We start from the raw sequence: 21,826 nt of genomic DNA on the forward strand, positions 1-21,826 counted from the left end.
GATGCCTCTGGAATAATGAGACAAAACAAGCATCCGAGATTGGCTATTCCTTCATATCTCATATCGTGCCGCAACAAAACTATTGACAGAGCGTCGGCAGATATGCTGCAAGTCCCTTGATTATGTGTTTCGCAGGAGGTAGTGGTCTTACGCTGCGTCATGATCCTGCGCAGCTACCGTCTGTCTGCCTTTGGTTAGCAAAATCGATACATTTTAACTCCTAGGACATGGGACCACTTACAGAGTAGGGAAGATCAGAGAGAAAGAATAGGCCCAGATGGATATCCCTTTTCGCAAGGGTCCTGAAGGTATCGATAGTAGACGGTGCTCTCCTCGGAGTCATGCTCAAGCATCTTCCAGGCGTTCTAGGCCTGGTCAGTGAAGCTGCCGAACCTGTACTCCACCACCGTCCAGTTGGGACCGCGTAGCTTGACTTCGACCTGGTCCAACTCGAACTGGAACCGTTCTCGGAAGCGCGGGATGAGTACATCGGGATCGACCTGCTCGCTTCGTCCGATGGCCTCGACGACCCTGGAACCTTCCTTAGTCTGCGGGCCGACTCCCTTGCGGTTCCAGACGGCGCGAATGGGACGGCTCCCAATGCTGAATCGGCCCGTGTGTATCAGCCGGAGAAACCGCTCGGCGCTGGCACGCGTCCACATTGTTACCGTGGCGGCCTTGTTTCGGTGTTCGGGACTGTGATCATGGAGATGGATTGCGGCGACTTTGCCGATCTGGACGTTGGCGCCTTGCGCCATGAAGCGAGTTACATCAAGGTCGGCAGGAAGACCAGTGATGAACAAGGAGCAGTTCTGGTTGTATGCAACCGAGTTCTTTCGGCCTTTGCTTCTATCGGCGTGATGGTGACCCGGGCTGCGGTGCGAACCATTGTTGTCTTTGGTCGACTGGTCGTTCGATGCGACAAGAGCCTGGAAAAAATGTCAGCAACGTGTTTCAGTTTCAACAGAAAATGGCTTTGTTCTAGTCGTTGTAAAGAACGTTACTTGAAGAATGCGATGTTTTTCTGTAACGTACCATCTTGAGGCGTGTTGACTCGTTGTATTCAAGAGTACGAGATGCGATGTGCTGGGTGGCTGTGAATGGTGACTGGGAACCTTTCAGGTCAAGCGGAGTGGTTGTTGAGAGTTCCCTTGACGATGCGGTGAGCCGTCTGATGGATGAAGATGGAAATTTAGGTCTGGATGATGAGGGGCTGGTTGAAGCACGTGTGGACGTGGCCCTATTTATACAGTGCCAGGACTGGAAAAAACATTGGTGTTGAGGGAAAGGCAGATTTCAAGGTGGTCAGTTCTTCACGGTATGCCTTTTGACTGGCTTGTTCATGACTCCCACCCTCTTATCACATGAAAATGAAGTCACCAAAACAGTTGTATGGCGACACTTGTGTTCATGCTAATCTGATACGTACGTCTGATCCGCAATTTATATTACTCGTCTCTTTATGGTACTCTGCTCGGTATAAGTAGTGTGTACTACTTCCATGATTTCCAGAATATACAACATATTAAATAATTTTATACTGCTTCAAATATGACAAACGTGACCAAACCCAGATGACGTGTATTTAAGCAATCCAAGGACTAATCCAATCTGCAATCCAAACAGGCTCTACCACTGCTACCAAACCCCCAGCCATCAAACGTCCCCCATTCAAGGATAGTACACCGACGTGCCATTAGCCGCCACGTACCCAACCATGACGAAATCCTTGAAGATGGCCCTGCCGCTCGCGATGATCTTGTCCTGCTCCGGCATGCACGTCTCCAGGATGTCCCAGAAGTAGCACTCGGGCTTGTGCGGCGCGGGCAGCTCGTTCTTGACCCCGGAGATGTCGCTGGGTCCCGTGGTGCCGTGGGGCGTCTTGCAGCCCTTGGTCGAGCGGCGGCCGGTCGCGACGTCCTTGTCGAACATGACGCGGCGGAAGATTTCGTAGGCGGTCTCGGGTTGGTACCAGGGGACTGCGGATGGGTTAGCGCATTTGTCCATGTGAGATGAGATGGGAATAGGACATGAGAACATACCTTCGTGGCCGGCGTTGTAGACACGCGAGAAAGAGAGGTTGCCGAACTGGCGGGTCATGCCGCCGACTTCGTCCTTGTTGGTCTTGAGGTCGGTGTACCCCGCCTTGCGGAAGTCGTCGGAGTACTTGGAAGTGATGTTCAGACTGATGGCCTCGCCGCCGCGCCCTGTTGTGCTGTTCAGTATGCAGGACAGTGCCATTGGACTTTGTCGGGTCTACTCACAGTTGCATTGGTAATCTCGGTCACCGTACATGAAGGCGACCTTGACGCCCCTGTCGAGGAGACGGCCTAGGTCGGCAACGCTGTGGCCCAAGATGAAATCGCCGGTCTTGGTCAATACTGCATGGGAGGATCATCTGTCAGCCAAACGCCCCGTCAAAGGTGCTAAGAGAGTGGAAAGCATGACTTACCTTCGCTGGGGGCGGTTCCAAGTCCGGTGAAGTTCAAAGGCACACCAAGAGCCTCCTGAACTTCCTTGGAGTTCAGGTAGCCGGCGGCATACTTGGGAGGGAAAGGGCTGATGAAGGCAGACGTAAGGTCAAACACATTATGCTGTGTCGTTGAGTTAGCGACCAATGCTCGTTCCTTTATCTGTATTGAGACCATCAACCATCGTATACACTTACAAGAAGTTGGTTGTAGGGGTCATGCACGGTCTTGAAGCAAGTACCGAACGCAGTGGAACAAGCCGTGTTGGTCTCGTTGTCGGTGCCGGTGTTTTGCGGATCCTTCTGCGCCGCCAAGGCCCGGCATTGGTGGATAAGCTGCTGGCACTGGGGCCAGCTCTCGACGGCCTTCTGGTAGACGGTCTCGTTGATGATCTGGAGGCCGTACGTGTTGTTGTACGCCATCTCCGGGTAGAAGGGGATTTGGACCTCGGCGTCGAGGCAGCCGTTGACGATGCCCACCGTTTCGACGTTGAGGGGGATGGCGTTGCTGATGTTCTTGGAGGCGACAAGGGCGTTCTGCTTGTCGAAGTAGCTGGCGAAGGTCGGGCCGTAGTGGCCACCGTAGGACTCGGACCAGATGGAGAATTTGTTGGACTTGGGCTTGTAGTGCGGGAACCTTTCCGGTCAGGTCAGTCAAAAGCTTTGCGTCAAAGATACATGGGCAACTTACTCAGTCATCCACGTCTGCATGAATTGCCATGCTGCATGGGCAGCCGTAGTCGTGGTGTTGGCTGTCGACAGTTTGTCCTGGGAGGGGAAGACTCCGGCTAGATTGGTAGCGTTAACCTCCACACCCTCCATCGACTTGTGCGGCGTGACTGCGTACGGCAGTCCCAGCTCGTTGATGGTGCCATTGATCAGCCTGTCGTAGGAGAACCCGGTCTGAACCGGCTGGTCAATGTACAGCATGTTGACCTCGTTGTTCCACGACCATGGGTTCAGAACGGTGTCCCGCGAGTTGGGGGCGATCCGGCAAGGTCCATTCTCGCCCAGGGCGGCGGCGACGGAGGGTGAACCGGGCCCGCCTTGCAGCCACATCGAAAGCGGCGCATTGGCGGGATCCTTGCGGGACTCAAAGAACCAGAAGAAGGTGCGGATGTCGTACGCCCGGCCTTCGGGAGCGGACGCTGGAATATTCACGTAGCCGGAGTACGACTTGACGCCAGGGGTGGTTTCGCAGATGTGCGTCTTTCAAAATCGTTAGTTGGGCAGTAAGGACTAACATGAAGAAGGAATGGATGGATAGACTTGCCTCCTTGAAATCAATCGTGACCTTGGGATCTGAAGGCGATCTGACACGCACGTGTCCAGGGCTACCAACTGGCGTGGCGTTGCAGAAACTTGCTGCAGCGAGCGCTGCAGCCACAAGTGTAGTGAAAGCCATTATATTAGCTGTATTAGATTATGCGTGGAAGGCGATGGATCAGAACAGGCTTCTGGGAGAAGTCGAGACATGCCTACTTATATGCTCTGTTGCACCCGAATCATGCATGATATGATACTTGCTAAGCATGTCAGCAACGAGATTGCAGTGACATGATGACAACGCCTATAACCACGCAAGTCTCTGCGCAATTCTGGGGGGCTCGGCTTCGGTGCGTGTGCAACAGCGAGCTAGTCCAGGCTTCCAGATATCTTCAGATCTGTAATCTGCTGCGCCTAGTAAGCTAATGAGGGCTAAGCGGCGCCTCGTTGGCATGAAGGATTAAACGAGCAGGCTAGCCAAAAGCTAGTCGCGTTGATCCGTGTCAGTCTCGTCTGATTGGCCGCCTGGGGAAAACATCCGAGCAACGGCTCAGCCGCGGTGGAGTGGATGGACGAGTCCCGCGTTGGTGTCTTGGCATCACCAAGCCGCCTGTTCCAACTCATGTGTATCACATCCTGGGGTTTTGATAGTCCATACTAGCAATCTTTAAGCTAGCTGACCAACAGGGCTAAAGTTGGTTCGGCTTTTTTGTCCCGAGTAACCATGACAATTGCACTGAAGCTAGAATGTCTTGAGTTCTTGTATCATTGATGCATTGTCAGTATTGCAGTCCCGTCTTTGGCTAGTCGCATAATTAACTGGGATTCACTATTCTGGTTTATAACCATCTTAAGTACGTATAGTCTGCTGGAGCAGAATGCTCATAATGGATCTGACGTTATTCGCAGCCTTAGGAGGTAGAAAGGATCAAAAACGAGCAGACCACCCTCGGAAATATTGAACTCAAGAAATATCGTTCAATAAGTAGAATGGGATTTTTGATCTCCATAACCTTTGCATTCTGGAAGGTTGAACAGGCTGACCAATAGCTTGATTGACTCTATGTCTGGATAAAGTGCTCAGGAGCCGTGTAAAATGTTGTTCTTAGTAGAGGCACCGGAGATTCAGCACCTGAGCGAAGATATATTTATTCCCAATTTCGCCGCCCTTTTCTATTCCCTTTCAAAGCCAACCCCCATCTGGAACATTGTTCAACCTCTTACAACAGAAGATCCCCCTGCACCCAACAAAATGACTCAACCTACGCATCTGCAATCCCAGAGGGATGCCCTGCGAAAGACTATCCTTTGGGCAGTTTACGGCGCTCTAACCCTGGCCCTTTTGCTCTTCGTCATCGGCTCCAACGCGTCCCCTGAGGCAGATCTCGATGTCAATAGACTCCTCGTGACAGTGTTCGCCTCCGGCTTCCTGTGGGCTTGGTGCTTTGTTATACTCCTCGCCTTGTCATTCAGAATACCCGATCGATTTCCTTACTGCATGGCGGCCGGCTCAATTGTTGTGATGGGAGATGTTATCGTCTTCATCAGAGAACCCATCCCATTCGCGGCGATCGTACCCTTGGTCCTGTTCTTCTCATTCTGGGTCAGTTTCACCATGGAATACCTCATCGGTAGCATATACCGCTCCATCAACTGGTGCGCTGAGCGTGCTCTGCCCGAGACAGACCCACGAGGGGATATGGTCGATGGGCAATCGCAGTCCGGAAGCCCAAGTGCCAAAGCAGTGCCGCTCACGACGGTCGATCGAAAAGGCCAGAGCAGGGAGGTATTTGAGAAGGCCTGGATAGCCGCCGGCCTATCATTACGGAATTCCTCCACGCCAAAGCCGGTGTGAGCTTGTCTCGACGGATTCCGCTTGCTATAGGTGCCCACCATCACTATGGGCATGCCTTATCAGCGAGCTTCCAAGTTTGGTCGAAGAAGCATTTGGATCTCGCACCCTACCATAGTCAGATTTGGAACGAGGTTCTTTTACTTGATGGGCGACGGGTTTTCGGTACGATTTTCATCTCCTCAAATATGTATGTGGTCAACTAAACCATTTATTCACACACGTTCCAAGCCTTTCACGGCTCTATGGAAAAGGAGAAGACAAAAGAGAGAGACACTATTTAACACATACCACACCGAGATATTAAGCTCTACCCTCATGCTCTCTCAAAGATCCCCTGTGACGCTCCCTTGAACTCCGTTTTTACTTCCCCTCGCAAGACCTTCTCCGGCGTAATGCCCACCTCCCCGTAGAACCCCTCATTGATGTCGTCCCGGGCGTTGAACCGAGTTCCATCCACCTGCGCACCGATGAAGATGCCGCGGGACTTGGAGTAGATCCAAACGGGGTCCTTGGCGTCGTGCAACGAGGCAGTCCCCGCGCCGACGGGGCCCGCGGTCACGGAAAGCCCCGCGCCGAAGCCAAACTTTTCCTGGGTAAAGGCCCGCACGGCCTCGTCCGTGTTCAGCACGCAGACCGACTCGGTGTGGTCGGCGCCCAGGATCACGCCCGCGCCGACGGTGTAGGCGCTGAAGGCCGAGGGCGGGCTCCAGTCGCCGTCGGGCAGCCGCGCCATGACTACCCCTGAGCCGGCGGAGCCGGACACCCACATGCCAGCGCGCACCGTGGTGAAGATGGCGATGCCCTTGGCCTGCTGGATGACTTCGGCGGGGATCTTGGCGCGGCCTTTGCTCTTCTTGCTGGCGTCGGAGCCCAGGTCGACTCCCTCTTTGGTGAAGGACTTGAGGATCTTTTGGGCTTTGGCGATTTCTTTGTCCATCTTAAGTAGGAAATGGGTTGTTGTAATAGGGGTATCGATATTCGAAACAAATGAGAGAACTTGTCAAGGAATTAATTTAAGTGTGTCAATGGTATGGGTATGGTGAGAGGTGGTGTTGCTTGATGTTGGTGGTTACGAGAATTTGTTTCTGCATGTCGGACATCAGATGGTTATATACTCTCGTAACCATACTCGTTGTCTACCTGTTCAGTCCTCTCCCGTTATCTTATTCCAAATAGATCTTTCGATCTCAATATGTGTTGAGGCTGTGAGCCGGTCAGCTTCAGAGAGACTACCTCTGTCTAGTCAAAGAATTTCAAATAAGGCAAAAGTACGCTTTGGTTAGCTGACATGCTTCTGCACGTACAGTACGGAGTACGCTAATACCAAGACAGCCAATCCCAGCGAAAGCTGATTGGTCGGTCACCCCGCCGGGACGTTAGATCCCTGCGCGAACTTCTAGTGCGCATCCACTACCTCAGCGCTAGACTGTGCCTTGTAAACCAGCAATGACAAATAAAAGGCGGCGGAGCTGAAGATATTCATCATCTGGCATATGTCATGTTCACTCAGCCGCCCAAAACAAAAAACATGGCTCGATTATTACGCCAATCTTTGAAAGCTTTTTCGTCAAATTTTCTCGGTCCCACAGTTCTGAAAGACTTGATGATCGACTTAAGATCTAAAGTTGAGTTAAGGTTCTGTTGAAGCGCCTGTGCAAGATGCGACGATATAACCATAGCCCAGCAAGACTTGTTCGAAATAAGCTTATTCTAACCGCCTAAGTAACCATTCCACTTTATCCAGCATTTCAAACAATTTATACCCTGCTCACTGTCAAATTCCCTGTCTGAATAAGCACCAGGGGTACCAGTAGAACCCGAATAACATATTAGATCAACTTTCCATGCATCTTAGCACCCGGTCCGAACCACCCCCCAACTACATCCTTCACCTTGGCCTCGTCTAGGTTGACAGGCACCCAGACTCCCACGATGCGCCACGTCGCCGGCTCATAGCCCTCCTTATCATTTATCAGCTCCACCTCATACAGGCACGTTTCGTTGCCCTGGGTCGGTGCCCCTTCCATGGCCTCATCTCTGAGACCTACCGTCATGAATTTGCCATTCCAAATTTCCAAATCTATTGGGTTTTGGGTGTAGCAAGACCTGGACATCAGTCCTAGCATTGGAGGCCCGGCGCTGTCCGAGACGACCAGCAATGGCTTGGCATTTGCATGAGCCCTGCCTTTCTCATCAAACGACTGGTTATAGTTGAAGCCCAGGTCTCCAGGGCGGAAGCCTAGAGCTTCCGCTACTATGTAGTAAATTGCATCGAGATGATTGACTCTCGCCTCCCTAAAGAGGTCAAGGCCTTCCACATCTGACGAATCTGGTTCTTCCCCTGACGAGTTGCACTCCGCTTGGTGCTCAACGGACCGAATCGCCTCGTCAAGAAACTCCTGGTCCCTTGATGTTTGCATCGGCTGGCTGTCGTGCATCTGCTTGTGTTGCTTGGTTTTCTTCATCTCCAGCTTGTCGCAGGCCCACTTCCGAACTGATGGTGGAAAATACTAGTCAATGGCATCGAACACTTGAGCGGCTCTCTGTGGTGTCTCTTCATCCTTGCCCGCCACTAAGGTCAGGAAGATAATGAGATAGACACTATTGCATAGTATACGATTGAATAGTATAAACCTCGTCATGTACAAGGCTCTGATTGCCGAGTTTGCCGCGAGATGAACGCCAACTGTCGAACTAACATCGTCAATGATGAACGTTTTAATAGTCTTGAGGCTCTCCAAGATGAAACGCTGCAGACCCAGACATCGGCGTCGTATCTCCTGTGGCCAGGTACGAATGATCGACTTCACAAATTCCTGTATCATCTTGCTCCGGGTCTGTTCTTCTGGCCCAGCATGTAATTGGATGGGCATCCTAGTCTCGAGCAAACTGGAACTCTCCAAGAGGCTCTTCCTGTCCTGATGGTCGCAGTACTCCAAGGCAAGGAACTCTTCTCCGTCAGCGTCCTCAATAGGAACGGGTACAAACGGTGATGCCATTTTCGCATAGGCATAACTCTTGACAGTTGGAAAGTGGTTCCAGCCGCCAATGGGAGATGCGACCATCGACTGCATTCACTCCTCCGGGAATGGTGGCCTTCAAGTAATAATTGGCCGAAAGGGCATGGCTGGAAGGGCCACTTAGAGGGACCCCAGACTGCTGCCCACCACTGGGGGCTTCCATTCTGTGTAGTGCTGTACCAAGTTAGAATGCGGCTGCGGAGAGAAAGCTTGAAGGGTCGATTATTGTATCTACACTGTTCTATTTTTCTCGGGCAAAAACAGGTGAGCTGCCTTGGTCTCCTTGAGTACCCTCTTATTCTGGGCAAGACTGGGAAGCTGTATGTGACCTAGGTACCGGAGCATGACCCAGCACATAGAGCGAGTAGCGAGTGAGATGGTCGGCGAGATCAATGGTTGAAAGGCCCAGCCGGAAAGTGGAACCCTGTTGAGCGAGGTGGTAGAAGGTGTGGATGGGTGAGGACTAGTGGTGATTGTGATGTTTGGCGAACTTCAAGGTTCCAATACCCAGCCGGGATCTGCGACCTTGTTGGTTGAGGTTGCAGAGGCTCAATCCGAGAGAAGACTGGTGTTTGCAGATGATAGAGGTGAAATCGCTGGTCAGTACGCCCAACCGAGAAGTCGGACCTAGTCTATCGAGGTAGCAGAAGTCGCAAGCCAGAAAGAGATGGCGAGAGTGGGAGGTAAATGAAAGAGTAATTATTAGTTCGCAAAGGTATATGGTCGGGGAGCTGCGGCAAAACTTCGAATGCGAATGGCATGAAGTACTACAGTGGGAGAATCGACTCTTCTTATTTATTCTCTTCTGAGGCTGTTCCTATAATTTGGTATATCGAGTGGTTTGCGGGCCAGTTTTTTACTACGGCGGCCTGGGCACTGCAACCGGCAACAGAGTGGCGCTAACTATTAGGGCGGCCGTTAATAAGTTATACTATATTGATTCGTTAGATAGTTACGGGGCAGCTATTGCCTTCCATATAAGTAAGTACCTTGGTTGATTTCGCCTAATATTATACATTCAATACGAACATTACTTTTCCTTCACTTGTTACTTAGCCTTCACCTGTTGTTTTCTTTCTGCCCTGCAGCATCCCTACCTTTCTCCTTCTGGTTGTGTTTCGGAGGCATTTACAGGAAATCCTCCTCCCATCCAACCTTACACGCCATACTCACACTAGCACTCCACTAGCACTCTATTGCCCCCTCCCCCCCTCCACGACTAGGATCCTTGGCAACGGCTACCTTCTGGCCCTGGGTACCTCAAGCTCATAGCATCACTCGCATCACTCACAAGCAGTAGCCACTACTCCATCCACCCCAGACCATGTAAGTACGGCTTCTGCTGGCGCCCACCACACCCCACATGGGTGGCACACAGTCCCGCTAACCACGACTTACAGCCCGAGCAAGATGGCTACCACCAACGGCAAGTTGCCATTTGTGGTGTGTGAGAGCTTGTTACACCGCGGCTTAGGTATTGGCGCCAGAGACCCGAACTACGACTACGAGGATAAATACGAATATATTGCGGCCAGAGCCAAGACGCACCGCATCGCCCATCTGGGGTACCACAATGCTGACTTGGCCTTCCTCGTCGGCGACGAGGAGGGCAACATCACCGTCTGGTACCCGGGTGTAGAAGGAGACGGACCCCATCAGGTCATAGTTGACCACCGCTACCTCATTGGAGATACCTTCAAATACACCAACAACTGGCTGAGCCGAAAGACCGCCCTCGCGGGAACCCCGTGGAGGAAGGTCAACAAGAACTATGACCAAGAGCAAAGAGACTTCGTCGAGGCCGCTCTGGATGGGAGAAGACTGCCCGGCCCAATTCCAGGCTCAATCGTCAACGTCGCAGGCGGCACTACAGTCGCCGTTCCGGATTCGAACATCGTCCAGACGCACAATCTGGATACATCCGTCTTCAAGACGGTGTATTACTTCGGCGATTACACCCTCCCAGATGGGGTGATGGAAGTGCTGCAGCGTGTCCGAGACCTTTGCTCCAAGACAGACATATTGCCAATGTCCCTGTTGAAGCTCGGGGTGCTGAACTGGTGGAAGCGCGGCAGAGACTCGCAGGGCAAGGCTGATGACGTGGATGAGGATGAGCATCGACGCCTGTGCCTGGTAGAATACCTCGTGTACTTCGTTGCCAACATCTTACGCACATCCGTCGACGGCAAAGCGGCATTCTTTGACACGGACAGGTTCGGAAACGCCTGCGCCTCGCTCGACTATTCGCTATGGGGCATAGAGGAAGGCCTGATTCCATTCTGCGAGGATGAACCCGAAGAGGCCGGCTCAGCAGAGGCCAAGCCCACCCTTGAAGACGAGGTCAAGACTGCTCTTGATGACCTCGATGCCAAGCCTGCCGGGTACCTGCTACCCTGCCACCTCGACGGCTCGGGTCAACTACGGACATTGGTGCTCGATGAGGAGTTTACGGAGGAGCACGAGGACGCCCTGAAGCTCACACGGGACCTCATTGGCGACGTTCGAGGATTGGTTTTCTCGGATTACCTTGTCGACGACGCTATCCAGGAGAAGTGGGAGCAAGCAGAAGCACGATGCAGAACCTTGGTACACCGGGAGCTCAGTGGTATTGGTCCGGGTGCGGTGCTCATGCAAGGCGGATACGGTGACCTGACAGATCATGCGGAGATCAAGGCAGACATCAAAGGCGAACCCCCTGCCTATAAGGTTGGCTTCCCTTTCCGCGTCGGAGAGTTCTGGCTAGTGGGTCAATACAAGGTCCGCAGCGACGGCAGCTGTGCCCCGGCCGCCCCGAGTCATACTTCCCATGAATTGAGGGCCCGAATTTCCACCCTGAAGAAGGAGTGGAAAGCCCATTCCGATCAGATAAGGGAGCTGAACAAAGAGGGGGAAGACGCCACCGACAAGCATCTCCATGAAGAGAGCTATACCGCAGAAACCCTCTTTGAGAAGGACGAGATCGATCAGGGACTGATACTCGAGCAAACCTTGAATCAGATTGAGATCAAAAAGCTTTCTATTCAACTCAAAATCGATGAAATCAAGGCGAGTATCAGGGTATTGCAGGCGAAGATGAGAGAGGCGGAAAAGATGGAGAATCAACAACTTGGCTCGGCTGGTATGGCCTCGATCGCCAAGCCCAAGCGGCACAGGGGCGTAGCCTCGGAGTCGAACTGGGAGCCTGCCCCAAAACGGCTACGCCGACTCGCTCTGGATCAGAACGCTACTGATGTCCATGAGTTGGGCTTACTGAGGGGGTTAGTCACCAAGATCGATCGGTATTTCGACCTCAATATCCGCGTGGAGGGACCTCACAAGCTGTCGATTGCCGGCATCGACGATGAATCCCCCTGCAAGTCGGAAAGGTTGTTCGCAGGGGCCGGCGACGCCCGCGATGCTGTAGTCATGGCACAACGGTACATGGAGACGCTGAGCGATCCGGCCTTGAAATACTTCCGACACCTAACCCCAACCGAGTGGCCACTGGACGCCGGCGCCGGGAAGACGACCAATTTGGACCTTGGAACCTACATCTACAAGTTCATAAACAGCGCAGGGAGGCTATACACAGATACCAAAGCCCTGTTGCACAACATCTGCGCCAAGCTCGAGGACTGGTCCAACACCGACAGCTTCCAGACGGGCAACCGAGATGCAAAGTTCGTGGTTGAATGCTTCGAATTCGCCTGCGGCGTAGAGGTTGTATACGAGAAGGTGCAAGCTGTCACGGGGATCCAGAACCACTACAAAACCCCCGCCAAACAATGGCTTGTCTCTTTATTGAAAGGCAGGGTGGAAGGTCTACAGCCAGAGGATGCTCGGTTTTCAATGGCCGTTGCTTGGGGTTGCATCTACCACATTTCATTGGCCATGGCACGTTCGAGCTTCTTTGCGAGCATCCTCGGGCAGAGCTTGCTGGTAGCCTGTGGCTGTGCGGACCCCAACGAGCCGGACGATACCTGGACCTACCAGGGCATCAGTTGCAAGGACATTGCGTCGCTATACAAGGGTACCGACAGAATCCTTCGCGCGCTCGTGGGCAAGTTGGAGGATACCTCGGAGAGCCCGCTCAAGTTCACGCTAGATACGAAGTGCCTTCGAGACGACAAGCTCATACAGCTGATCGACCCCGTCGTCAAGGCATGCCGTAAGAGGGACAAGCTGCATGAATTCGAGGTGAAGCACGTCATCGACCTCAATGACACGTACTTCAAACAGCGCCGCAACCACCAGCAGCCACCCTTCTCCAGTAGCTAGATGACAACGTTGGCTTGAGATATTCACATGCAGCACAGTTGAGAGAATAGACTACATAACTGGCCCTAAACTAGTTCTTATGCTTTAGTCTTTGCGTAAAGTACGTACAGCGTATCCATGGTCTGATAGCATATACTTTTTGAACGTCTAAGAACGATGCTAAACACGGACTTGATTATCACCCTTCCCGATTCTAGGGTAACTAACAAACTAGCAAGCCGTTTGTCTCAGGCTTCAACACCGTTGATCTCGCTCCAATTTTTTTTTTTTTTTTTTTTTTTTTTTTTCAGTCGCCACCCGTCATGAGGGCGCAAAACCCCTATTCCGGCCAAATTTTGCAGCGTCGATCCTCGAGAAACCATACCGAGGGCTTGTTGTTACAAAATATGCATCTGGACACTTCCGGAGTGTTATTGTCACCTTCCGCAGCCGGCAATGCTTTGCCCTCATTTCTCGGGCCGTGGAGATACGAGGTGCACAGCTTGGCGTTGCTGTACCACTTGAACATCGAATTGGTAGACTCGTTTTTCTGGATAGAAAAGAAGCTGAAAATGCCACGATGTGAATAATCCGGGACTCAGAGCTACAGGTAAATGCTGGATTGTAGAAGATGGAAAATGATGGGCGAAAGAGAAGCCCCATACGGATCCGACTCACGGAGTAAATACCACCTCAACGGGTTGGGGAAAGCCGTCCAGATACGATGAGTTTCGAGTTCATGTTTTGTTTCATCCGACTCACCAACTACGCCACATATCCGAGACTCCCCTTAGACAGTTGACTGAAGCCACTCTCGAGGAGGGAGGAAATTAGAGATATTTTTCTATCGTAGGGGCTCCTCTAACATGTATGCCCAGCTCGTCGGGTACGTCTGTAGACTCTTGCAGTATGACGCTGTCGCATATCGGTTCGATGAACTGGATATCCAACGCGAGCGGGAAGACTCGGACCTACAAGTCAGGGCCTGGTAGATTAGTTGAGACTAGTTATTACATGGCGACCCAATCTTCTCACAAGCAAGAGCAGAAATAATCAAACATATTGTTTACCTGAAATTTCTATTCCATAGGTAGGAAATTCGATTGTAAAGCTCATGTTGCAAAAGTCAGCACCTTTAACGCGCTAGTGATGATGCTTGTGCCTTTTACGTGACGCTAGGCTGAGCAGTTCGTACTTCGTAAGCTGGTTCCCTGTTGTTGATGTACATGCATTCAGATGCCCTCTTACACAGAGTGGCTTGCCGCTTGTTCTCTCTTTTTCTCTCTTTGATGTCGCTGACACATCAACGCTTCAGGTCTCGTCAAGCAACTTGATCACTTTCCTTACGAGGTCTTTCCAAGTGCCCCAAAACTTCACACTGCAATCAAGCACTCACACCACAACACAACGCGACTTGCACCATGGCCTCTGCCTTGATGACATGCCCCGCAACGCCCGATGAGCCTCCTGTAAAGGCGCTCGATGACGATGGGGATCTTCTACTGAGAGTTGGTACTACGATGTGTACTTCTTTGCAAGTCTGCTCAGATGGCACCCACGACCACGATGTCGCCCACACCTTTCGCGTGTGCTCTCGAACTATGGCCCGCGCTTCTTTGGTTTGGAAGAAGATGCTATTCAGCTGTTTCGCTGAATCCAAGCCGAAAGACGGCGACTGGATAGTCAGCCTACCTGAGGACTCTCCCGAGGCCATGTCGACATTGCTTGGTATAATTCATGCCAAGTTCGACGGTGTGCCAATGCTTAATCATATCATCACCACACAGCACCTCTTCGAAGTCACTGTCCTAACAGACAAATATGATTTGACCCACATCTTGAGACCGTGGTCGAGATACTGGCTCGACTGCGTGTGGGACGATGCCAGCTACAACTTCCTGTCCAACTTGGAGCTGTTATGGATCACCTGGGAACTGGGCGATCAGGCACGTTTCGCGTCAACAGCAAGCTTTCTGGCACAGCATATCAAGATGGAAGCAACCGTGAAGAGCTCCCTAACGCCCCCCGAAGTCCCTGGTAAGTTTCAAACAACACCCAAATCATGTACGGCGGAGTGAAGAAGGGAAATGAACTCCTTGTCTTGGCTAAAGGCTTTTACACTGACGCCCGACCCAACAGAGATCATTCTGAAACTGCATTACGATACCGTTGAGAGCCTTCTCCGCCCGTTTGAGCGGCTCCTGCGTCTTCTGCCCGACGAGCCATCTGGGATCGCGCTGTATGGAGAGACTGTATACCATTGCCGCGCTCGACACCCCCTTCCCGTCCACCAGAACGACAGCGGCGGCAGCAGTAAGCAATGCAACTTGGTCATGCTGGAATACTTCACGCACGCTCTCCCAACGGTCCGTCTCTGCTACAATCTCAGGGGGCGGGATCTCGGTATGTGTTCGGTGTCGTCGATTGTGATGGATCTAAAAGATGTCATCGCAAATGTTCCACATCTTAAAGGCCATAGGAAGTGCTTTCCTGTCAGAGCTGTCACTGCAAAGATCGATTCGATTGTGGAAGAAGCGGTGTTCACCCCAACAAAGCTTCACATTGAGCATTTGCAGGCACAGGCGATCAAGTCCGGACTCTCCCGGCAGTGAACAATTTGCCACCCAAACGCATGGTACGACTTAGACAGTGTGCGCCGCTGCATACTTATCAAGAAGACTTGGCAGCATGTTCGACATCATGGTCACTGGCAAGCGCCCGATGAAGTGAAGGTATAGGAAGATATGAAAAATAGACAGCGACTCCAAGTAATGGTTACTTGGCAGCGCAAAGCATCATGGTACACTAGCTAATAATACCCATTCATTCCCATTCACCTTGGTCCCTCGCGATATCAGTCATCGTCTTGCCGTGGACTGGATAAGACAAGGGAGAATAATGGCCACCAAGAGCACTGACGCGAACCTCCAACACAAGGCACAGAACCGGCTCAGTCGGAGCACGTTACGTCAGTACCAATTAGCCATAGGAACCAAGATCATGCATCTGAACGCAGTATGGCGTGGATAACAGGCATGATGTTGTTGCCCGGGCTAACAGGGGTCTTCAGAGATTCACATATTGATATTGATAGAAGAAAGCGACGTCTTAATAACCAAGCCAATGACTGTTAATTGCTGCTAACAATGCACCCTTTCTGGGTTGAACCGCGAAAGGTTTCAAATACCGTAGCCGCTTCCAGTGAAGAGTTGTAGTCGCAGTCGAAATAGACCTCGGGCCGCTGAAGTTGGGAGTTTGGTTGAAGTGGATCTGACATCTCGACCACCAGACCGGGTCCTTCAGAGCTTTAAGCCTTCAACGGTGAAATGATGGGTGATGCCCCTTACAATTTGTCACAGGTAGGAGCTCCAATTGCTAGAACTGCGCTGCGCTGCTGCCACACTGGATTGGTCAAGGCTGCTCTAGGTACCATTACCGCTAGGATGCAAGGATAACATGATCGGAACTCATTCATGAGCGCGTTCACATCATACGACAAGGGTAGGAACAAAATAAATGAACATCTTCACCATGTTAGGTCTGACTACTCCGCAGGGAATAGGCAATAGGAAGATGATCCAAGATCAGTTTCAGGGTATCTGACTTAGGTAGCCCAAGAGTTAGGTGGGGTACGTGGGGCCGAAAATAAAAAAAATACAGCACTTCAGGCAGTCTTCCAAATTTGCGACACACGAACACAGCACCGGGCCAGCAATTTTGACATCCTACCTCTGCGACCTATCCTCCCGGAGAATGGCGACAGCACAGGCGCCTGCGGGCTCAAATGACGCCCTCAACAAGATTGTGCAGACGACAAGTGCGCTCATCTCTCAATTCGAACCCGTCTTGCACGCCGCCGCGACCGACAAAACTTCTTTAGCAACTACCCCGCCGTCATCGTCATCCACCCCGCAGTCGCAGACAATCGACGCCCTGTCTCTTGCCCACGACTCGGCCAGCCTCATCAGAGCCCACAGCACCAAGATCTCCCTGCTGATCATCAACGAACCCTTCACGCCCTCGGCCATTGTCAAGGTCCTCAAGGAACTGGTCGCCGGTCCCATCCCGGGTATCGCATCGGCGGTCCAGGCATGCGACGTCGACAGGTATACGGCAGTTGCGCGGCAGGATCTGGCTTGGAGGTGCTACCGGGTATTGAAAGAACTGAAGACTCTGATTGAAGCGATACCGCTGAACGGAAAGGTTATACCGCCAGAGAAGAAGAATGGCATCACCGGTGGTTTGGGCAGCATGACAGTCACTGGTGTCATTTGGGCAGCATGTGACGACGTGATACTTTTGAAAAAGCTTGGTATTGCAGGCCTGCTGGTGAAGAAAGTGGAGCAGTACAGGGACACACTGAAAGACGTGCTTGATGAGCTCAAAGAATGGAAAGAGGAGGGCGAAGAAGCCGAGGACGAGGAAGAAGACGAGGTCGAGTACGTCGCTCACCAACTCGATGCGACAAGCCTATCTGTGCAGGATACCCAAGATGCCCTAGACGACCTCATGAACACAAGGCATATCCCACGGGATGATCCGGACAAATTGGGCGAACGCCTAGATTCATGCCTCAAGAGGCTCCGACTTACGACTTTGTTGTATTCTGCGGTGGTCAAGCGAAGGCTCAAGACTTTGCCGTCTCTGCCCGCGGATCCCGGCAGCGCAGTCGTGCGCCGGCTGGACGAGGTTTTCCCGCTTCTCAGAGGACTTCCCAACCGCTTCAACGAGCTGGCCTGCACATTTTACGAGTTGGAGCCCGGCCCGATTGACGATGCCATGGATGCCTGTTTCTTTGATGCCTTTGCCGCATCTGAGATGTTGATGAAGTCTTGGGCTGGTCAAAAGGACGAGTTCACGGAATGGGCCGAGAAGTACCAGGTCAGCATCAAGAAGCCGGACGAGACTGAAGGATAAACCGGTTGCAGCACTACCTAGCATTCACAATTGACCCCTACTTGTCCCACGAATCTGAACGTCCTCACACAACCCGAAAACCCGTAAACCCGCTCGATGAAGGCGGACGGTTCGCTCCACCAGTGTGGTTGATATTGTCTGAGAACACTCATGCTGGCGGACGATGGACGCATGAGAGCCTCATACCCGCGGTGGTCATTTGTGTGGTTCGGTCGCGGTTTGGCCACCGTTAGCCCCGGTGGAAGGTGCTCCGGGCGAAACAACGGTGGCATGGTTAAATCATACCACCCCACCCCGTCGCGAGATCTTCCACAACTGGCAATGGCGCGGGGGATGTGCTGCTGGCTTCACAGCTCAGCTAGCCGTTCTCATTCCCTCACCCGATAACTCGACCAGAACTCGACAGCCTCTTCGTCAATTCCCATCAATCATATCGTCATTAAATCTAGCCAAGGCCAGGTTTGTCTGGTTTATCTGCAATGCAACTCACACTAGATGATCTCGTAGCTTGACCTCCTTGACCTGGCGATTCGACCGACTCGCATTGGCCTTCCGTTTCCTTTTTTGGCAAATTGCCCATATGCCTACCAGCCCAGGGGGGCCAGCACAGCCCATGCGCTCTCCACCAACGTGCAATGATTCCGCCAATCAGTGCAGCATCCTCTAATTAGCACACATCGGCACCTGGCCTCCTGCATCACGGCCGATGCTGGGGCCATGTGCCTGCAATTCTCAGCAAGTGGGACAAGATGCAGGTCGTCGGTATTTGGCCTTTTATAAGTCGACAGGAACGCGCGCAGAGCAGTAACACGATGACCTCGTTCTGGCTCGCTACCCTTCGCTCATTTTCGGGAATCCTTGTCGCAGACTTGTTGTGACCATGCTTCTCCAGGTGCCCTTCTTGGCGGCTCTTGGCTTTGCCTCAACTGCCTTCGCCGCCTTTGGCTTCACGAAATCCGGCAACAACTATGTTGTGGATGCAGGCTCGGACAATCCCCTCGTCTTCACGGTCAGCGGCGGAAGCTGCGACATCACCTCCATCAAGTACCGCGGGGTTGAACTGCAGGATCGTCAAGGCAGTCATATCTCTTCGGGCCTGGGATCTGCCACCGTCAGTGCCACCACCATCAACAACCAGTATGTCAAGATCACCTGCCAGACGTCGACCTTGACGCATTACCTGGTGGCGAGGGCCGGAGACAGCACGATCCACATGGCCACTTACATCTCTGCTGAGCCCTCGATCGGCGAGCTTCGATTCATCGCACGACTCAACTCGGCCCAGTTGCCCAACGAGCATCCCTATGGCGCTGTATCTACCACCTCCGGCAGTTCGTCCACCGTGGAAGGCTCCGATGTCTTTATCGTCAATGGCCAAACCCGGTCCAAGTTCTACTCCAGCACTCGTTTCATCGACAAGGACGCCCAATGTGTCTTTGGCGGCTCGGACCTGATGCACGTGTGCATGCTCACCCCGCAACCGGAGTCATCGTCTGGCGGCCCGTTCTTCCGAGATATCGAGTCGAACAACGCCGGAGCTGCGACCAACCTCTACAACTACATGAACAGCGGCCATGTTCAGACCGAGGCCTGGCGCACCAACGTCCTGCACGGACCTTACATGATGACCTTTTCCCGCTCGGGCATCCCCTCCGGCAAAGGATTCGACGACTCGTTCTGGGGCCAGCTTAGCGTCCAGGGCTATGTTCCGAAGGCTTCTCGAGGTTACGTCTCGGGCACTGCCTCCGGCGTCGCCAGCAACTTTGAAACTGTCATCCATTGGTACAATGGCGCCGCTCAGTACTGGACCAAGGCTTCTTCGAATGGCGCCTTCACTTCGCCGGCCATGAAGCCCGGCACCTACACCATGGTCCTGTACCAGACGGAGTACAAGGTCGCTTCGGCCAGCGTCGTCGTGGCCGCCGGGCAGACCAAGAACCAGAACATCGCCAGCACGCTCCCCGCCCGCAAGACGCTTTGGAGCATCGGCGACCTTGACGGCCAGCCCACCGGCTTCCTCAACGCCGACAAACAGCAGCGCATGCACCCCTCGGACTCGCGCATGGCCGCCTGGAAGCCCGTGACCTACACCGTCGGCACCTCGAGCGTCGGCCAGTTCCCCATGGCGCTGTTCAAGAGCGTCAACGACCCGGCCACCATCAAGTTCAACCTCGACGCCGCGCCTGCCGGCGCCGCCACGCTGCGCATCGCCACGACTCTCTCGTTCGCCGGCGCGCGCCCGGGTGCCAAGGTCAACAACTGGAGCGCCACCACGCCTGCAGCGCCGCCCAAGATCGACAGCCGTGGTGTCACTCGCGGTGCCTACCACGGAAACAATGAGGTCTACGACTTCAGCATCCCCACTGGCACCCTTGTGGCAGGGGCCAACACCATTGTTATCAATGCTGTGTCTGGGAGCAGTGGGGCTACCTTCCTCTCGCCCAACTTTGTAAGTTCATCCTCGGTCATCTTGCCCTCTCTTCTCCTTCTCTTCACGCTATGTTCCCCCTTCCGTTCCCCCTCCTCTTCCGAGTGGAGCCGCTCGGTTCCCTTTTCTTTGACATGTTTCGATTAATACGTTGGGGTTGCGTCAACAGATCTTTGATGCCGTCGAGCTCTTCACAAACTAGACTAGGTGATGTGGAGAATTGACACTGCCGTGCCTCTGTAGATCTTCGATAGCGTCGAGCTCTTCACGGCCGGTTCGGGCAACGGTGACGGTGACGGGAATGGAGGGGGTGATAACTCGCCCCCGCACACGACGACGACGGCCCAGGCCCCGCCTGCGACAACCACTGTGACAGCTCCGGGCTCGCAGCAGACACAGTTTGGTCAATGCGGAGGTATTGGGTACACTGGACCAACTGTGGTAAGTTTTGATCGCTCGGGAAGCCGCGGCAATTGTGAGTGTTGTATGCTGACCTGAGGTTCCTGCCGGTAGTGCGTCAGCCCGTTCAAGTGCACCGTCTCTAACGACTGTAAGCTCTACCCCAACCCAAGGAGTCTGTGGATCGTGTAGGACCGAAGCTGACCGAGGTTTAGGGTACTCACAATGCCTATGAGGGACAGAGTCGGCTCTCGGCATGATACCGAGTTTCTAATGCAAGATGCTGTCAAATCATGCACGGCGTCGATCCCCCATGGACCTACATACATTCTTAATCAATAGTATCATTTGTTCCGAAAGTTGCAAAGTTCCTCCATTGAGATTCCGGCAGTGAAAAGGGTCCAGACAAGTGGGTTTATACGCCGATTGATGCCCGTTTGATAATATACAGAGTGCCGCTCAAACGAGGGATACCTTGCCCCCCAAGTCCGACTACCTTGTTCGGCAGTGGGCGGTGGGGAGAATAGTAGTGCTTGTTTCCAGGGTGAGAGGTCAAAGCGGCCTACTCTAAGAGACACTCAGCATGATGAGTTCTCTTCCAGGCCCCTTGATCCAACAGAGGAGATCACGTCAAGTTCTTGGTCTAGACCCCAAGCTGTGACTAGGTAGTCCATACCAACTTGGGATGTGGGGGTACAGCTAATCACCTGTTCACATTGATGTGTGCTTTGGATATACCAGCTGTGGCCCCTGTAGTATGCAATTGCTGCATGCCAGAACCCGGTGATTGCAGATGAGTGATACGGTTTATGCTTGGCATAATGCATTTCGAAGTCGCCCAGATGAGTCTCATGCAGCTATTGGGGGGTTGTGGCAAGTATATGAATTGATTATCTCGCTCGTTGCTATTCCGAGCAAACCCCGGCACTAACCCGGTGCGAGAACAGCTTGACAGACGTCAGGCTAGAAGCGGGCGCTTACTTCAAGGTTTTGACTTCCCGCAATCGTCCAGAAACCTGGTGATAAGACTCAAGAAGGGATGATTGACAGCAATATTGGCCGAGTGTTGTAGCTAGAATTGGCCTAGTTCCGACCAACCTGCGCTCAGCCTTGGATCGAGAAGAAGTTTATTTGTGCGTGTGTGTGTGAAAAGCCAGCTTTGCCTGCTGCCTCTTTTTTTCCAATTTGGACAAACGGGTGGGCAGATCTCATCTCATATTTGATGAGAAGGCCCC

The 21,826-nt window shown here is 52.8% G+C and overlaps 10 protein-coding genes across 10 annotated transcripts; 4 read left to right on the forward strand and 6 right to left on the reverse strand.

Annotated features, from left to right (window-relative positions):
• Positions 1–365: 365 nt before the first annotated feature.
• Positions 366–1,038, reverse strand: PG985_014000 (uncharacterized protein; the record flags this gene model as incomplete). The annotated part of the gene is made up of 2 exons (XM_066833766.1): positions 366–929; positions 1,036–1,038. The coding sequence occupies 2 exons, from the start codon at positions 1,036–1,038 to the stop codon at positions 366–368; spliced, it is 567 nt and encodes a 188-aa protein (XP_066678506.1).
• A 633-nt stretch (positions 1,039–1,671) lies between these two features.
• On the reverse strand, positions 1,672–3,875 carry PG985_014001 (Alpha/Beta hydrolase protein; the record flags this gene model as incomplete). Its single annotated transcript, XM_066833767.1, has 7 exons — positions 1,672–1,979; positions 2,043–2,207; positions 2,265–2,381; positions 2,453–2,594; positions 2,669–3,107; positions 3,162–3,679; positions 3,744–3,875. The coding sequence occupies 7 exons, from the start codon at positions 3,873–3,875 to the stop codon at positions 1,672–1,674; spliced, it is 1,821 nt and encodes a 606-aa protein (XP_066678507.1).
• Positions 3,876–4,988: 1,113 nt separating this feature from the next.
• Positions 4,989–5,591, forward strand: PG985_014002 (uncharacterized protein; the record flags this gene model as incomplete). Its single annotated transcript, XM_066833768.1, has 1 exon — positions 4,989–5,591. The coding sequence occupies one exon, from the start codon at positions 4,989–4,991 to the stop codon at positions 5,589–5,591; it is 603 nt and encodes a 200-aa protein (XP_066678508.1).
• A 313-nt stretch (positions 5,592–5,904) lies between these two features.
• On the reverse strand, positions 5,905–6,528 carry PG985_014003 (uncharacterized protein; the record flags this gene model as incomplete). The annotated part of the gene is made up of 1 exon (XM_066833769.1): positions 5,905–6,528. The coding sequence occupies one exon, from the start codon at positions 6,526–6,528 to the stop codon at positions 5,905–5,907; it is 624 nt and encodes a 207-aa protein (XP_066678509.1).
• An 892-nt stretch (positions 6,529–7,420) lies between these two features.
• On the reverse strand, positions 7,421–8,590 carry PG985_014004 (uncharacterized protein; the record flags this gene model as incomplete). Its single annotated transcript, XM_066833770.1, has 2 exons — positions 7,421–8,101; positions 8,291–8,590. 2 exons carry the CDS (start codon positions 8,588–8,590, stop codon positions 7,421–7,423), a joined length of 981 nt encoding a protein of 326 aa, XP_066678510.1.
• A 1,491-nt stretch (positions 8,591–10,081) lies between these two features.
• Positions 10,082–10,729, reverse strand: PG985_014005 (uncharacterized protein; the record flags this gene model as incomplete). The annotated part of the gene is made up of 2 exons (XM_066833771.1): positions 10,082–10,432; positions 10,520–10,729. 2 exons carry the CDS (start codon positions 10,727–10,729, stop codon positions 10,082–10,084), a joined length of 561 nt encoding a protein of 186 aa, XP_066678511.1.
• Positions 10,730–11,029: 300 nt separating this feature from the next.
• PG985_014006 (uncharacterized protein) lies at positions 11,030–12,603 on the reverse strand (the record flags this gene model as incomplete). The annotated part of the gene is made up of 6 exons (XM_066833772.1): positions 11,030–11,346; positions 11,413–11,784; positions 12,085–12,138; positions 12,187–12,332; positions 12,467–12,526; positions 12,581–12,603. The coding sequence occupies 6 exons, from the start codon at positions 12,601–12,603 to the stop codon at positions 11,030–11,032; spliced, it is 972 nt and encodes a 323-aa protein (XP_066678512.1).
• Positions 12,604–14,268: 1,665 nt separating this feature from the next.
• On the forward strand, positions 14,269–15,459 carry PG985_014007 (nuclear pore protein-like protein; the record flags this gene model as incomplete). Its single annotated transcript, XM_066833773.1, has 2 exons — positions 14,269–14,884; positions 14,987–15,459. 2 exons carry the CDS (start codon positions 14,269–14,271, stop codon positions 15,457–15,459), a joined length of 1,089 nt encoding a protein of 362 aa, XP_066678513.1.
• A 1,141-nt stretch (positions 15,460–16,600) lies between these two features.
• On the forward strand, positions 16,601–17,764 carry PG985_014008 (uncharacterized protein; the record flags this gene model as incomplete). Its single annotated transcript, XM_066833774.1, has 1 exon — positions 16,601–17,764. The coding sequence occupies one exon, from the start codon at positions 16,601–16,603 to the stop codon at positions 17,762–17,764; it is 1,164 nt and encodes a 387-aa protein (XP_066678514.1).
• Positions 17,765–18,644: 880 nt separating this feature from the next.
• PG985_014009 (rhamnogalacturonase) lies at positions 18,645–20,826 on the forward strand (the record flags this gene model as incomplete). Its single annotated transcript, XM_066833775.1, has 4 exons — positions 18,645–20,213; positions 20,436–20,633; positions 20,706–20,742; positions 20,807–20,826. 4 exons carry the CDS (start codon positions 18,645–18,647, stop codon positions 20,824–20,826), a joined length of 1,824 nt encoding a protein of 607 aa, XP_066678515.1.
• Between the last annotated feature and the right edge of the window lie 1,000 nt (positions 20,827–21,826).

This window comes from Apiospora marii (assembly GCF_038362585.1).
Source record: "Apiospora marii strain CBS 49790 chromosome Unknown utg000011l_segment0_segment0, whole genome shotgun sequence".
In the NCBI taxonomy this organism is placed as follows: domain Eukaryota; kingdom Fungi; phylum Ascomycota; class Sordariomycetes; order Amphisphaeriales; family Apiosporaceae; genus Apiospora; species Apiospora marii.